The 15,604-nt window shown below is 45.0% G+C and overlaps 1 protein-coding gene across 1 annotated transcript in view; it reads right to left on the bottom strand.

Moving 5' to 3' along the window:
- PAPPA (pappalysin 1) overlaps positions 1-15,604 on the bottom strand; it is a 188,462-nt gene that overhangs the window by 13,507 nt on the left and 159,351 nt on the right. The window contains exons 20-21 of the mRNA XM_026113872.2: positions 8,907-8,978; positions 4,964-5,062 (exon numbers count right to left, since the gene is read on the bottom strand). Of these exons, the coding sequence (XP_025969657.2) occupies positions 4,964-5,062; positions 8,907-8,978 (171 nt within the window). The remainder of the gene's footprint in view (positions 1-4,963; positions 5,063-8,906; positions 8,979-15,604) is intronic.

The following is a 15,604-nucleotide window of genomic DNA, read 5'->3' as shown; positions in this document are numbered from 1 at the left end:
GGAGAAAAGATTTCCTGAAACTAATAGGAAAAAAGTAGCAATAAACGCTCTCTTTGGAGCCTCACATACCCCACGAATTCCTTGCAGACAGCCATCAGCCTACAGACAGCCAGTTATTCCCAGGTTATTTATTTTTCTCACTTTAACAATGTCGTGTATTTAATGTTTTAAAAAACAGTATCTTCTTCTATCTGCTGCAGGATACAAAGCATGAAGCAGCTTCCTAGAGCAGCCAGGCAGAAGTGAGCTGGCAACCTGTGCTGGGTCAGGAGGATACAAAGATTAAAAGGAGATGGGATTTTGTTTTGTCCTTCACGGAAGACTTTATCCCCTCCAGATACATAACAGAAGCCTTCTCTCCCTTGGAGGCTTGGATGGCAGTGGCCTTCCCGTCTCTCAGAGCTGCTCCTGGGCCATGCACAGGGCAAGCTGCAAGGCAGCGCGGCCCCCTCCCTTTCCCCCTAAATGCAAACTGTGCCGCCCTACACTGTTCCCCAAAGCAGCCAAATGTGCTTGTGGCTGCCCCATCAGCAACGAGGGGTTGGGTCTGACAGGGGCTGCAAGATGTGGGGTCTCTGCTTCCTTCGGTGGCCCTTGTCTCTGAGCCAGCCCCAGGTTCTCGCCTGCTGCACTGGGACACTGATCAATTAACGCACAACAAAGAATTAAGCAGATGAATGCCTCTTTTTCCCACTTGCTGACTGTGATTGCCTCAAATTTATGCACAGAATATGTCTGAATTTATTCACTGCCATTCGTAGCATTCAAAGGAGGTCTTTAATGATTTCTTTTAAGCTCTCTGGAATTGTGAACAGTTCAGGGCAAATACTCATTATTTCCTATCTAAGCAGCAGCGCTGATGAGTCTGCGATTGGTCAGATAAGTCACACAGCTCTGCTCCTCTCTCAGTGCAGAAATGCACAAGGTCGTTTGCTGCTAACACTCATCTGCAAAGGTAAAACGTGGTCTAAGCGAACGCTGCACGCCACTCAGAAAGGATCCTGCGCTTTTTCAGGCCAGTAAAACAGGAGCGTGCAAAATCTTACATTAAGTCAGGGGGTGAATATTGGTTGAATCTTTAAAGTGAATAAAGTGAATATTGGTTGAATCTTTTATTTGCACACAGCCTGGTTCACAGCATTGTGTGCAGCTGGAAGTGCTTTTGGAAGGGTAGTGGGAATGCAGTGAAACTTAAGTCTTGACAGTTTGTGGACACTAAAGATCTGAAGTCAGCTCTTACTTGACTGTTAACTCCTGAATCTTCAAATGATACAATGTTAATCTGCAGTCCTTTCCTAATATAATGTGCGGAGTTGCTATGTTCTGTTAAATGCGAACCATGTGTCACCTCTGCAATGGCTGCAATGGTGAAAAGATGATAAATCTAAAGCTTGTAAAATGTCCTGTGACACTATGGGAGAAAAACAGGTGTTGCCTAAATGTTGGACATTTATGGATAAACTTGCAGGGGCTTTAAAAGACTGACACATCTGCCACATAGTGTGTAACCCTGAAAGAGAAGGAGCAATGCAGTCTCTTTCATGTGTCTCACTCTTTCTACAACCGTATGAAAATACATCCTCATCTGGTATTGGAATTAACAGAGCTGGACTTGCCCCTCCTTATGTCTCCTCCAGGTTTTTGGCTTTTACACCCAATGCGTATTTTAAAACTGTGCCTTTTTTAAGTAGGTGGCAAATTGCGCTGGAAGGATTTGGTATGCGGAGTATTTTTATTCAGCTCCCTTTTCTCTCACCTTTCATTGTTTTTCCCTTTGGAATATCTCCTTTAACATTCCACTCGTAAAGCTCTTCAAAGGCAGGACTGTATTTGAATCGCTATGCCTCCAATCTGTTCTCCAGTCCAAGGCCTCAGACAGGAAAATAACTTGCAGGGCCGAGCGCCTGTGCCCCCGCGGGCGAGCCTCTGAATCGCGGCCGCGGCAGGTGCCTGCGAGCCGGCGGCCGCCCCTCTGAGCTGCGGCGGAGACGCTGCCTGCCTCGCAGGGCCGCTTCCCTCCGCAGCTTTTACACTGCTCCCCGGCTGCTGGATTATTGTTCCCCCCTTTACCCTATAAATTCAATAAACTGGGAATTAGCCATCTCGCTTTTGACTTTAGAGGCTGGAGGAGAAGATGGTTTTCTCACTCCCTTCAAGCGTGTTGTTTGGCGCACGGGTTTTTGTTGTGTTTTCGGAGAGAAACTAAAGCTGAATGTATAGCAAGGAACAATCTGCTCCATGCTTCAGCCCTCACAAACTGGGTGATCTCTAAGATGGGCACAAGCTAGGGGAAGTCTCGTCCCCCCAGTCACAGTGATAAGGTTTTCAGAGAAATCAGTGGAAGCAGATTTACCTCCAAAAAGCTTGGAAACCTGCCCCTCCGTGGGTGAAATGCAATAGATGTGGGACCAGCTGCCTCTCTCTGAACATTTGCCATTTGCATCGGGCTGTTTTAGCTGAGACCAGTACCCAACTGGGCTACAAAACACGTTCAACCTCTTGGCTGGCCATGCCATTTCTGGGTGGCAGCGAAGCTGCAGATATTTTGAGCATGACTAGTCCTGCTGGTAAGCATTCATGACTATGCCCGGTCTGGTAAAGATCTGACTCTCTCTCAACTCCCTGCCCAGCAAGAAGTTCTGCTTCCAAACCTTAATTCTATCCCTCTCACCAAAAACTCAGCACCCTTGTGTCTGAGTCCTGTTTCCACCCCGACAATACTGTCCTCACACCTGTGGTGCCCCTAACTCCTGTCCTGATGGGGCCGGTTTTAGTCAGTCTCCTCCCAGCCACCTCACTTCTATTTCCTTGGCACCTCTTGGGATTTTTCATCCTCCATTCTCCAGCCTGGAGCAGCAAGATAAAGTTTCCTTTCTTGCTTTTTGAAGGCTGCCTGTTGTAGAAGGACAAGGACAAAGCCATGCCGAGCTACCAGGCACTTCCAGCTCTGCCTTCACCCCTTCCAGCCAGCCCCCATTGCCTGCGGGCCTGAGAGGACAGCAAGCAAACTGAGCCAGCCTCTTGCAGCAGCCTTTGGGCTGCTCTTCCCAAGGAGGTGGTGAAATGGGAAAATCAGCCAGAGATGGGAATCTCTTCTTGGAGATGAAACTAAAAATGAGCTGCTGTCTGACCCTGTTCATCTTTAGAGCTGCTATTTCCAGATCTATGTCACATTACAACAGGGAGCACTTTATGGGCTGTCCATGCCATACTCTACTCGTGGGGAACACAGACATTCACCAGCTACTGCTTCCCTTCCAGCATGCAGTTCACTGGAATCATTGTAAAAGAAACACAGTAACATGGAGAGAAAATGTTTCCAAAAAGACAGAGTTAGGAAATCTACCTCTTCCCCCATATCCCACACAGTGAAGAAATTAACTCCTTCCACTTGCCAAGACATGCCCACTTCCCTGCCCCAGTGTTCCTGGATGAGCCGGAGAAAGCCCACAGCACAGTAGTGGTAAGAGATACTTGGCTGAAGCAGGGAAAAGAAACCTGTAGCGAAAGCTGTCTGAGAAAGGACTGCTTGCTACTGAGAGGTCTTCAATCCTTCAGCTGCACTAGAAAGAAAGTTCTTCCTATGTGGGTGAGATGGACAATCTTCCACATGCTAAGCCTAGGCTTCCTCTGTCTAGTCTCAAGTTCTGTTATTTATTAGTTAATCGGATACTTAACACAGCTTGATTTTCTGCTTTCTGATCTACACCCAAATCTTGAGGACAAGGTAAAAATCTTACACATCTGAGGTTAAAATTTTCTCTCCTTTCTCCAGTAAGCAAGTTCAAAATCCACCCTGGTTAGAAATATATGAAATATTGCACTGCTTCAACATGCAAGCTCCATCACTCCAGTATCCTGACACTGTAGTATCTCTAACACTGGCCAGAAATGAGTGTCAAAAGAAGCATACAAAAGCTGGTGATGTGTAGAGAGATCCTTCCCTTGGTATACCTCCCAGGCTCCAGCAGTCAATGGTTTGAGCATTCCTGAGCCAGAAATTGCATCCATATCACTGTGTTCAATAGCCACTGATGGACCTAACCTCCATGAATGTGCTTATTCTCTTTTTGATTTCAAATACAGTTTTGGTCTCATTACTCTGTGGCAATGAGTTCTATTATTCAAATACACTTTGTGTGAATAAGCATTTTCTTTTGATTGTTTGGAACCTGCTTCCAGGTAATTTCCATTTTACCCCCTTGTTGCTGTATAAGAAACAGTGGATTTTATTTCCCTAAGCATCTTCCCTGCATTAAATAATGATTTTGTACATCTCTACCACTACCCATGACCATTATCTCTTTTGCAAGTCCTGATCTCTGTGGTTTCTCATGGCACAGAAGATATTCCATATCTCCAATCAGTTCTGCCCCCATTCTCTGCACCCTTGCATGCCCTACCATATCCTTTGGGAGATGGGATGGTGAGAAAGATATGCACACGTGGATCTAAGTACAGATTTAGTGATGCTTTTGTTTTGCTCTCTCTTCCTTTTCTAATGATTCCTAACCTTCAGTTTCCCTTTTTGAGCATTGAGTACAGGCAAATATACTCTTCTCTGAGTTTCTGTGCAGTTCTCTTGAGCACTAGGTGCAGCACTGATGACTAGCAGCTCTTCTGAGGAACAGGCACCAGGGTTTTGGAGGGAGCCAGCCTTTGTCTACAGAACTCCTAGGGCACTATTTGGAATAAGAACGAACGCTTCTCACTACTGTGTTTAAGGACCTGCCTTGCACAGGTATAAGGCAGGTTAAGATGTGAAATGCACAAAACTATCAAGAGAAAAAATGAACCAAGAACTTAGTGCCTGTGGTGAGCTGATGCCTGTTGCTGTTGACGCTTTTGCACAGACTGAAGAGCCTTCTGAGATCTTGGTTCCCCTGTTCTAGTAAAAATACAATTTGCCAAAGCACCCACTCACTAAGGAATTCATAGGGAAAAGAGGAACAGGCACACATACCTTTTTGGTCTTGACCGTTGAGGCACAGCAGTCTCCACCATCATAATTGCAGAAGGCTCGGTTGTTGATGGAGTCACAGTAGTTGTCTCCCATGAAAGGCTAAAAAGATCAAAGAACAGTAAAAGGCTGAGGACATGGATAAAATCCATGACACAAAGTCAGAATGAAAAGATGAAGCCTTGAAGGAGCCATACAGTTTGTAACATTACCAATTGCTCTGAAAAGCAAGAGATAATTATTCCCTTCTTCTTTCAAAGCAGACAGAAAAAGAAAAAGGATAGAGAAAGGGAAATGATACCTTGTCTGCTTTTTACATCCCACATAAAATGATGCCTCAAGAGTATTGATTTGACTAGGCCCAGAGACAGCATCAAGGCATCTAAAAAAGTGGCACCTTATGCCAATTTTAAGCTGACCTTCAGAAACAATGTGGGACAAGAAGATTAGGTATAGCAGCAAAACTGGCTTGCTTTCAATAGCTGCACTTACCACTGCAGTTCTCCTAACTAGGCAACAAGTGTCAGCAATGAGGGTACACAACATATCAAGAAGAGAAATGAAGGTGCTCTGAGCTCGACACAGGGACCACATGCGCTCATGCTCAGACTAGCAGCGACTGTGCATGACCCTGCTGATGACACACAATCTCCTGTGCTCCACAGCTCAGAGCTAGGATAATGGCAATTACTCAGCAGGACATTGTGGAGAGCTATTAAGTAAAAATCATAAATCACCTTGAAAAACAAAATGTCATCACTAGTCTATGTACTGCATAAGACCTGAATAATAATAATGATTCTGAAGAAAAAGGCTTTCACTTTGCCACAGACTGAGTTTTTGTTGAAGTCTGGTTTGTCATTACATGTTGGAGACTTCTTGGTCAATGAGTCTTTCTTGGAAGTCAAAGCTCTACCTGATGCTAAGAAGGGCCCATGCCAGGTATGAGAAACCCAGACAACAGAAAAGCAGATGCTGAGAAGAGAGCATAGTCATCTCTCCTCAACGCCTCTTATGCTCACAGGCTCATGGGACCATTCCCATGTTATCTGCTCTCTGGAAAATTCATTTCTTCTGCACTGCAAAAGCCACGCTAGGTTCCTACAAGAAGCCACCTTTGCAGAATGAGCTGGGAGGCTTGTGGAGGTTTCCTGGGAGGAGTTTACACTAATTGTAGTACCAGAGATTTCCTGATGATAGATACATCCAGAACCATTAATGAGAACGCTGGCATACTTTCCCCAGAAAGAGCCATGGCCATGTTCATCAATACTGAAACGGACCCTGTGGAGTGGTGCAGATGCAGGCTTTCACTGCTAACGTTTTGCAAATTTAAATATTTCTGTGAGGGTATACGAGATGAAGGCAATAATGACAATATCAGACCAGAGCAGGACTACCAGAAAGTGACTGACTAATTGAGATTCACTTTTCCAGTTACATGCAAATACTGTAAATGATGACAAGGAAGTCAGAATCGTAGGGTGAGGTTCCTATCCTTGTAAAATGGCTTACCTCCATTACTTACATAGAAATAGACTGATTTATATAGGCAAAGGCTCTGACTTGCAAAGACCCTTCCAATGTAATAAATAAATAAATGATTAATAAACAGATGGACAGAGAATTATTTTTATGCCAACCCGGTCATCTTCAAAAATGTAAACCTTGCTCAACCTCCCAAGACATTTGGATAGGCTTCTCCATGTTTCCCTTGTATTGCCTCGCTGTGCCTGCTTGTCAAGAAAGGCTTTCATTTCATTTTCCATCCCTGTATCTCTACCATATACCTATGAACACTGGAAGACTACTAACAGGAACTTGTGGAAGAACATGCCTTTCACTTCCACTGACACAAATCAGCTAAGTCAATTCTTTGGAGGAAAAGAATGAGACAAATAACAGATATTCTAATTTGGTACCAAAATCGTCATCTGGAATACCTTGGAGACCTGGCTGTTCAGGGTAAGATCAGTAGAGGTCTTCATGCATAACTTAGTGGTCTTATGGGTTTGGAGGAGCCTTGCTTTCTCCACTGACAAGATGAGTAGTCCAGAGGGAACTGGTTTTCTAATGAAACACCTAAGATAACTGCCTGGAAGTATGTATCTGACACATAAACCTCTATTCCTGCCACTAGGGAGCGACAAAAAATCACATTGCAGCAGCCTGGGTTGCCACTGTAAATGCCAAGAGTAAAATAATGCCCTGCTTAGAGTCTTCCTAATGCTAAGGATATTAATACATTAGGAACTGTATCAGCTTAATGGCCTAGTATTATTGACCTACTGGCTTATTATTCTCTGTTTCCATAGCTGTGAAAGAGGCTTGGTGAAGACTGAAATCTTCTGAAATCTTAATGCCAGAGAACAAGCTCTGGCCCATTCTTGGATACTGGAAGCATCATGATCTAAAAATGATGCGAGAGACCATTATCAATTGTCTGGGCAAAGCCTTCCAAGATGATAGATTGTGATGCAGTGACACTGCTGAATGAATGATGAAAAGAAGAAAGTTTCTACTGATGCAGAGGGATCTGGCAATTAACAATGATGGAAAGAAAGAAAATGCTGAGAGAAAGCATGTCAGTAATAATGGCTTCTGGTAAATTATTACATCATTGCAAAGTTTGCCTTAGTAACAACTATCCTTAAACAGTAAGAGAATGGATACCCAATGGTGCGTCAGCACCTGAATGGCATTTCTTAATGGTCCCTGGATATTATTTTAGCTCTCTTTGGAGAATAGGGGCACCTAGCCAGCCTGCATGAATGTAATGTGTGAGATGGCTTATATGACATTCAAAGCACTGACAGCAGAATGCTTTTCATTTAGGGAACAACTAGACAGAAACTATTACATTGTTGGAGAGTTATTACCCTCTTGGGCCCAACATTTGTATGCAAAGGAAACCTGTCTTTTACTTTAAGACAACTTGCACCGCACAGCAATGTGGTCTAGTATTTCAGATTAAGGAGTTCTGTGCCATGTTCTGCCACTGGGCAAATAACTTCAATGTGCTCGTAAAACTGGGTTACTGAGTGCTGAGAGTGTAATAGGTGCTGCAGAAAGTCAGGAGATCTGGGTTCAACACACAGCTATTCCACAGCCTGTCCATGTAATCAAAGCATCCATCTACCCTTCTAAGCTTCCCCATTTCTAAAACGGACATGAAGCTCCCCAGCCTTAAAGAGGTGCCACAGGGATTAACTTGTTGATGGGGGTGAGATAGTTCAGTGTTGGCATGATGGAAACCGAATGAGTGCCACGACCCAGAAAGCAGTGCTCCAGGCCTGCTTAGGCACTGAAAGCATTTTAAGAGTTCTCAAACTTTTCAAAGATTGTTGCCAGCAGAAACATCATCTTTAAAAATAATTACTTACTGAAAATAACATATAAGACTGTAGAAATGTTATCATTACTGAAAAGCAACTACATGTTTCTGATGTTTTTTCTAGGCTAGACAGTGATGCATGGTGGAGGGATAGGTGATTTGCTCATGTCCGGCTGTACTCTCCACCCAGTGGTATCATTCTGCTTCTGACTTTCCCCAAATTTATCTGCCCTCCAAAGCCTAGCTGTCCTTGGAAAGAACTGTTCTTCTAATAAGATATCAAAATCAAGGCAAACAACTGATGGCTTTTGCAACTTCCCAGGAATTCCCAAATCCTGAGAAACGCTAAAGAAAGTATTCCAATTTTGCTGAACAGTTTAGTCCGTCATTCAACTCCTATAAGAGTCCTCAGCCTAGGAAAATCACCCAGTCTTACTGTTGGGTGTCAGAACTGATGCAGGAAATCACAGTTTATTTGATAGGCTAGTCAGGGCAAAACCCCATTTGCCCCACTTGAAAAAGCAGCATTTTTAACTATTGTGACTGCAGTGATTGTTATCATAATATCTAGCAGAGCAAGCGTGGACCATCTCAGTGAATGCTAATGCTCACCTCACAGCCTTTGACACAATGAATCAGAGAAGGGTGAGGGTACCACTTGAGTCCCGCCGTGCAGACAACGCTCTAGAGGGGAGGAGAAAGAAAACTAGGTTAAGACAAAGAAATCAGTGTACAGAAAGCCAGCGTGCTGGCTTCTATGGCTCTCCTGTACTTAACCAATGAAGTTCAGTTCCTAACACCTCTTGTGTTCTCAGGACCTGGCTGTCCTCCAGGTATTTACAAGAAGTGTTGGACTTGACACTTGCAATAACAGAACATTTGAGATTAAAATAATATTTAAGGTTCTCCTAAAATGTCATGTCCAATATTTCACTCATGGTGGGGGAACGTGGCAGGGAAAAGCAAAGGCAGAGGTCTACTGCCTAGCTCTTGAGGATGGGAGAAACATTTTAGGAATTCATTTAAGGATTTTTTTGGCGCTGCAGAGCACTGCTCTGTTTCATGACCCATCATACCTGTGCTTCTTGAAGACAGAAAAAGCTAAAGATGAACCTTCAGATACATTTTTGCACCATCCTGCAGATTTTAAATAGAAGAACCTTCCCTACACTCCTTCAAAGCAAACCCCCAAAGGATAGCATTTTCTGTTACATTTTATGAGTTTTATAATAATTTCTGTAGTAAATATGCTTACAGATATTCTATGGGAAAAAATTTGGAGTGCCCAGTTATGAGCAAAACTGAGATACCAGCCTGCTCAGGAATGACATATCCAGAATACCATCGATGTCTAGGTAAATCCCATCCATTCGCTGTGACATCCAGCACAACATTCATTTTGGGTTATCTTCCACAGACAGAACACAACAATGGCCACTTGGGCAAGATGAACCTGTGGGCACTTGCCAAAGGACTGGGGTAGGGGTTGGATGGAGGCCTGGGGGAGGAAGGGATTAATGTTTGGGAAGACCTGACGCACAAGCCATCCCTTCCCCTGTTTATTTGAGGGCTAATTTAATCCATCTGCAGGGGAACCTCAGCATGTTTTTACAGTTTCTGTCATTTGAGGCTTACCTGGCGTGTGCTAGAAAAAGGACTTTTATACTATCTGACTTGGACTGTTTATCTTTCCGATGCTCTCGGATTTTCCACTATTAGTCAAGCCCGGCTTGCCCCACCTGCCTTGCAACAGGGCCCGTCTGTGTGAGAGGAGAAGAGGCCGGGGACGAGGGGGAGGAGGATGTTGTTTATCCCCCGAGAGGGAAGCTGCAAGGTGCAGGGGCCCTGCAGTGTCAAACATTCCCCTAGTGCGTTCTTGACAGACAGCTGGAGATTTCCAGGCTGTTGCCTGCCACAAATGGCAAGTTATTTTTTTTCCTTCTCTGTTTATTGCACTTCAGAGGGAAAAGAAAGGAAACTTTTCTAGGTTTCAAAATAAACAAAGCCAGTCAACAGACCAGGAAAGGGGAGAGTAAAGGAAGCCATTCAAGAGCATTTGAACCCAAAACTTAAACCAAAGGAGAAAAAAACTCAGACTTTTCCCTCCCATGCCCAAGCCCAGCCAGACAATAAGGAGAAAAAGTGCATTGCTGAAGAGTCTCTCGTGTTCCCCTGGCAAAAAATCATCAATATTTATAAAGCAACTTCATAAGGAGCCAGATAGCCCTGAAAAGGCAATGACAAAACAGAAAACACTAAGCACCCAGAACAGTCAGACAACTACCCTTGTTGACATACCCTCCTGGCATGCACCAAACCTTTCCATGTTGTTGTCCACCTGCCTATGAGGCTGCTGGCAAAGAAGGTCCAAGAACTAAAGGCAGCATTGAATATGCTCTTAAAAAAGGAGGTTTCCAAGTTAAGACCAAGCCCTAGTAGTAGATGTACGGACTATTTTGCTGAACCTACCAGTGCTAAAAACCCAGCAGCTATAGAGTTTTGTCCTTCCCCCTAAAGGAACAGACAAAAGGTGAAGTCTGTTCCTGAAGACTGTCCTCTCCTAGGAAAGCACAGATCTGTGCTCTCACTCAAGGTCATCTTAAATCCCAGTGGTTGAACAGCCTTCTGCTGGACAGTCTCCCGGGGAAGGGAGTGCAGCCCTGGACCGCTCTCCATAGCCTAGGCATGCCAACTTGCCTTGTGCTAAATTAATCACAGGGTCAGTGGCACATTCACATTGCTACCAGGAAAAGCTTCAGATCCAAGTGAATAACCAGTGACAGCATGCACCCACAAACACCCCTCACTCTTTTCATCTCCAGCAGAGGCAGGGTGTGCCAAAAGGATTTGGGTGGCAGTAATAGCACACAGGGCAGAGAAAGCATATATGCCTCCAACAGCCAATACCCCAGTTTGGCACAGGAATATGTGCATAACTCAGCTTTGGGATTTTCCCAGTCTTTCTTACAAACTAGCCATAAGCCAGGCCACGATAGTAATCTCTAAGTGTAGCTGCAGGTTGAGCACTTCCATAGTACCCTCAGCTCAGCAATCTGCCCTGGCAGGGAGTCATTTCTAGATACTGTTCAAAGTGCTGGAGCAGGAGCTTTCCAATGTTTTAGCCCTAGTTACTCTGCTCTCTCCTAAGATGATTGCTTTGGCAGCAGGGACCATTAGGGCTATGCCAGCTAAATTCAATCCTGCTTCTATTCACAGAGCTGGAAGCAGAGTATGCTCTAGGAGGAGTCCTTGGTTATGGCCCTGGCTTTCCTTGCTGGTTCTCCAAACCCTGAATTCACACCTTGAGGCCTGTTTGCACCCTCAGGCACCTGGTGTGACATGTGCAGAGAAACGGGATGAAAGAAGGGATGTGTGTGGAGAGAGGGATGGGGTTGTACAGAAATTGGGGAGGATTCAGTTTGCTGGGTATTTTGCAGTTCTAACAGGTGCAAAGGCACCTTGGGCTGCCACACAGGGCAACTGAAATAAATAAATGTATAAATACCAAGCAGGGGTATAGAAGGCATTACTGCAGAAGTCTTGTTAACCTGACAAGGATTCCACGACCTCAGTGCGAACAGAGAGGAAACTGCATTTACAAGGCCAACAAAAGGCATCGTAAAAGGTGGATGGGATGGAAGAATCCCATCTACCATTTGCGAGGTGGAGTAAGGAGGGAATCCCATCTGGCCACTGACTACGTGAGAGCGAGCGGGGTCCGTCCCTTCCCAGGCACGGACGCACGCTCCCAGCCCCTGCGGTGACATATGCCTCCCTGCTGGCTCCTGGCTGCCCCTCATGCATCAGCTTCTGCAGCACAGCTGCCCTCCTGGTCGGGCCTTACAACTTAGCCTTGTATATTGACTTTGGTCATGTCCCCATCCCATAAATGCCATTCAGCTACATCTGCGGTTTGGTGGCTGTGACTCCATCTGTTGTGAAGGGAGAGGAAGCTGGGATATGGTCCCACACTAGGTAACAAAGAGCCAAGAAAGCAAATCAAGCTGTCATTTTCTCCTTGTGAGGGAAGACCCAGTGCCTCCGGTCACAACGCTTCCCTCCCCATTGTGGCACTAACACAATGATGTCAACCATTTGTGGGCTGCAAAGGGGATTAGGTTTCCCCAGGAGAGGCCTGTGGAGAGCTCTCCTCCACCTAGATGGGTCAAGTGTCCCCCAGGGCTAAAGCACAGGGACTGGCATCTACTGGTCTCGACTAACTCTCTCCTCAGGCGCTAAAAGAACATGACAATTAACCAGGGGCTTAATATCACAATGGTGAGGGCATCAGCAACTGCTGACAAGGGAGGAGAGACACAGTTCTTTGTGGCAGTTTCTTCCTGTAGTTACAGACGGGGTGGGAACTCCTGGGTTCTTTGTCATTGCATTGCCGCATTGCAATAACTCATTTCACTACTCCGTGACATAGTTTCCCTGCTGCAGATGAGCCCAGTACTCATAGCAAAAGGAGAGGGGAAGGAAAGAGCAAAGCTGCAAAGCTGGAATAATTAAGGAGAGATTCTGGGACTAATACATTGGGGTATTCAAGGAGAATTCCCATGACTTGTTCTGGACATGCAAAATCCTAGGGGTTGCGATGCCTGGGTGCAAGCCATATGGGAAAACACACCACGAGCAGTGGGGTGGCATCCAAGGAGTGCAGTGGGGCCTTGGCCACGCTTCGTCCCAGCTGGCAGGCAGAGCTGGGGCACTCCGACCCTTTCAAGGCCATGACCTGCATATGACATACTCCATGACGTACTCCATAGTACTTGCCCTGTTCCTGCTCTGCACGAAGGCAAGGACCCAAGTTCAGACAACGCATTATGGCACCCAAGAAGAAATTAGATGCCTGCCCTTTTTCTCTACAGTCAACAGAAAAGAGCAAACTGCCTTTCTGAGGCATTTCACTTTGTCTCCACTGCCAGTACAGTCAGAGTCTTGGCAGCTCTAACGATAGGTGTCTTCAACAGCTCACTGCCCCTTGCACTTGGATGTTACATTGGAGCGATGGGCCATATCAGGGAAGCAATGAGCACTCGGAACATGGCCCGCCACAGAACAACAGACACGTGGAAGACTTCAGGTGAAATTTTTTCCTGCTGAAAACATTGATTTGGAACAGATGAACCACATTGCACATTTGCACTGATTTCGGCAAACTTTCAGACCCAACAGAGCAACTCAGCCTAAAACAATTCTGAAAAGCACATTAGTATTTTGACATTTTTCTAAATGAAATATCTGTTGTTCTGTTTTTATTTTGAGAGGGCATTTAATTTCCAAGTTTGTTTCATTTTTATTAAAAAAAGTTTAAAAAATCCTTGGAAATGAAATGCTAAGTTATGTTCAGACCAACATGGTTTTTCTCCAGTTTTTTGGTTCACCAAAAATCACAACAACAACAAAGTCACTTTGGTTAAGAGAAAACATTTTTTTTTTTAATTTGACAGAACTTCCAGCGAACCAAAAAAATCAAGCGATTTGCACAGCTCTGCTCTAAACAACTCCCAGAGGAGAGATGATTCCCTCTTCCCACTTTGCTTCCATAACAGCTGTTGCTTTAACAGCCACACACAAATATTTTTTTTCTTGCCAGCCCTCCCTGTGCTTTATCTGTGCCTGTCTTGAATGTTAGCTCCACAGATAGGTCCTGCCTTTATCTATTTCTTGTACTGCACTGAATTTGTACATTACTTGTGCCTAAAAATAAGTACATAAAAGTGTTTCTTTCGTGTCATTCAAGTACTTCGACATGCACAAAGATTCCTGTGTAAATACAAACGGCTGGTGACTTTATCCACAACAGTAAGCTGTCACCGAATGTGGATGGAGATGCAGCGTACTATTAACTATAGAGCAGCTTGGCATGGGCACCTTCCACGAGGGTCTCCCTGCTGGTGACACTTCTCCCATCTCAGAGCTCTGTGCAAGGCACTGACTCCCAGTGGGTGACTTCCCCTTATCTGAGAGTTGGATATGATGGATGTTGCTTTACAGTGACCAAAAAAATTCTCCTCCAGTCTTGTTTTAGCATCATCCTCCTGGTCTCATACTCTACCTTGCAAGTCTCTGCCCTTATGTCCTGTGCATGCACTACTGCAGCTGGACAAGAACAAAACCCGGCTCAACCCTACTGGTACCTGTTCCTGAGGATGCAGCCTTCTTTCCGAAGGAGGCATGTTTACTGACATACAGAACAGAGCTTCTTTCTCTTTGTGCCCCCAAGGGCTTCCCTCCATTTCCTAATACAAGTTGTAAGGCTCAAATCTCACACATTAATTACAGAGTGTTTCTGGGATCAGCTTCATATCTGTTCAGTCTAAAGCTCTTGCAAGATCCTCACCATAAGGGCAAAAAAGGACATATTTACCACTGTACACTTGGAAACCATGAATTCTCCTCCATCCCTCACTCCCCTCATCTCCCCCTTTACTACTATATGTTTTCCCTGCTGCCTAATGAGCCCTCCAGAGACCTGCAGGTATAAAACTCGTTACAGCTCCCTCAGCGTACCAGCATCAATAAATGAAGGAGCTCAGCAGAGAACGGGAGGGAAGCTGTCACTTTATTTCACCATGAATTACAAAAACACTTTAAAGTCTAGCGCTCAGGAAAGGGCCAGTGAGAAATTGCCCCTAACATAGAGATAGGGGTTTTCTTTATGTTTCATGCCAGAAACTTGGCAAAGCTAGGCTTAGGCAGTAATATAATCTCAGCATCTGGAGTGAATGGGAAGCTAGGAAGGATACTGTGCGCTTGTCATATTCTCTGGACTTACGTTTCCCACCCCTTTCCAGGATTTATTCTATTGCTCGGTACAGCTCTGTGTGAAGCAGAGAAATATAAAGTGGCTGAGATTTTCAGAGCAGCTCGCTGCCCACAGCCAAGGCCTGATTCAAAAAATCCCAAATCCTGAGTATACATTTAGGCATGTGGAGAAGCAAATAGATTGTCAAAGCTGTTCAGTATATACAGCGGCTGTGTTGGCTGCCCGTTCTTTTATTAAATCTAGCTCAAAGTGTGTAAAACAGAGGCTCCTGTAAAGCTGGGGCCAAGTGTGTCAAAGAACACAGTGTTCGTTCAAGCACCACCAGCAAACTGCACTCTGTTTGCACGGGATATGCCAGCTTCTTCTGACATGCATTTGAGCATGTCCAGAAAAATGTCTACACCTGCATAAATACTGTGTATGCACAAGCGCCTGTTTACATGCATGGCTAGGAAGGAGGGCATATTTATGCAGATGGCATGAGGGTTTTCATGAAGAAGTGGAGTGCATCTCCTGCTGGCATCCACGGGCAGGTGTG

This window comes from Dromaius novaehollandiae, chromosome 20, assembly GCF_036370855.1.
Source record: "Dromaius novaehollandiae isolate bDroNov1 chromosome 20, bDroNov1.hap1, whole genome shotgun sequence".
In the NCBI taxonomy this organism is placed as follows: domain Eukaryota; kingdom Metazoa; phylum Chordata; class Aves; order Casuariiformes; family Dromaiidae; genus Dromaius; species Dromaius novaehollandiae.
Note: the sequence above shows the minus strand (reverse complement) of the source record. Positions and strands in the feature narration are given on the sequence as shown.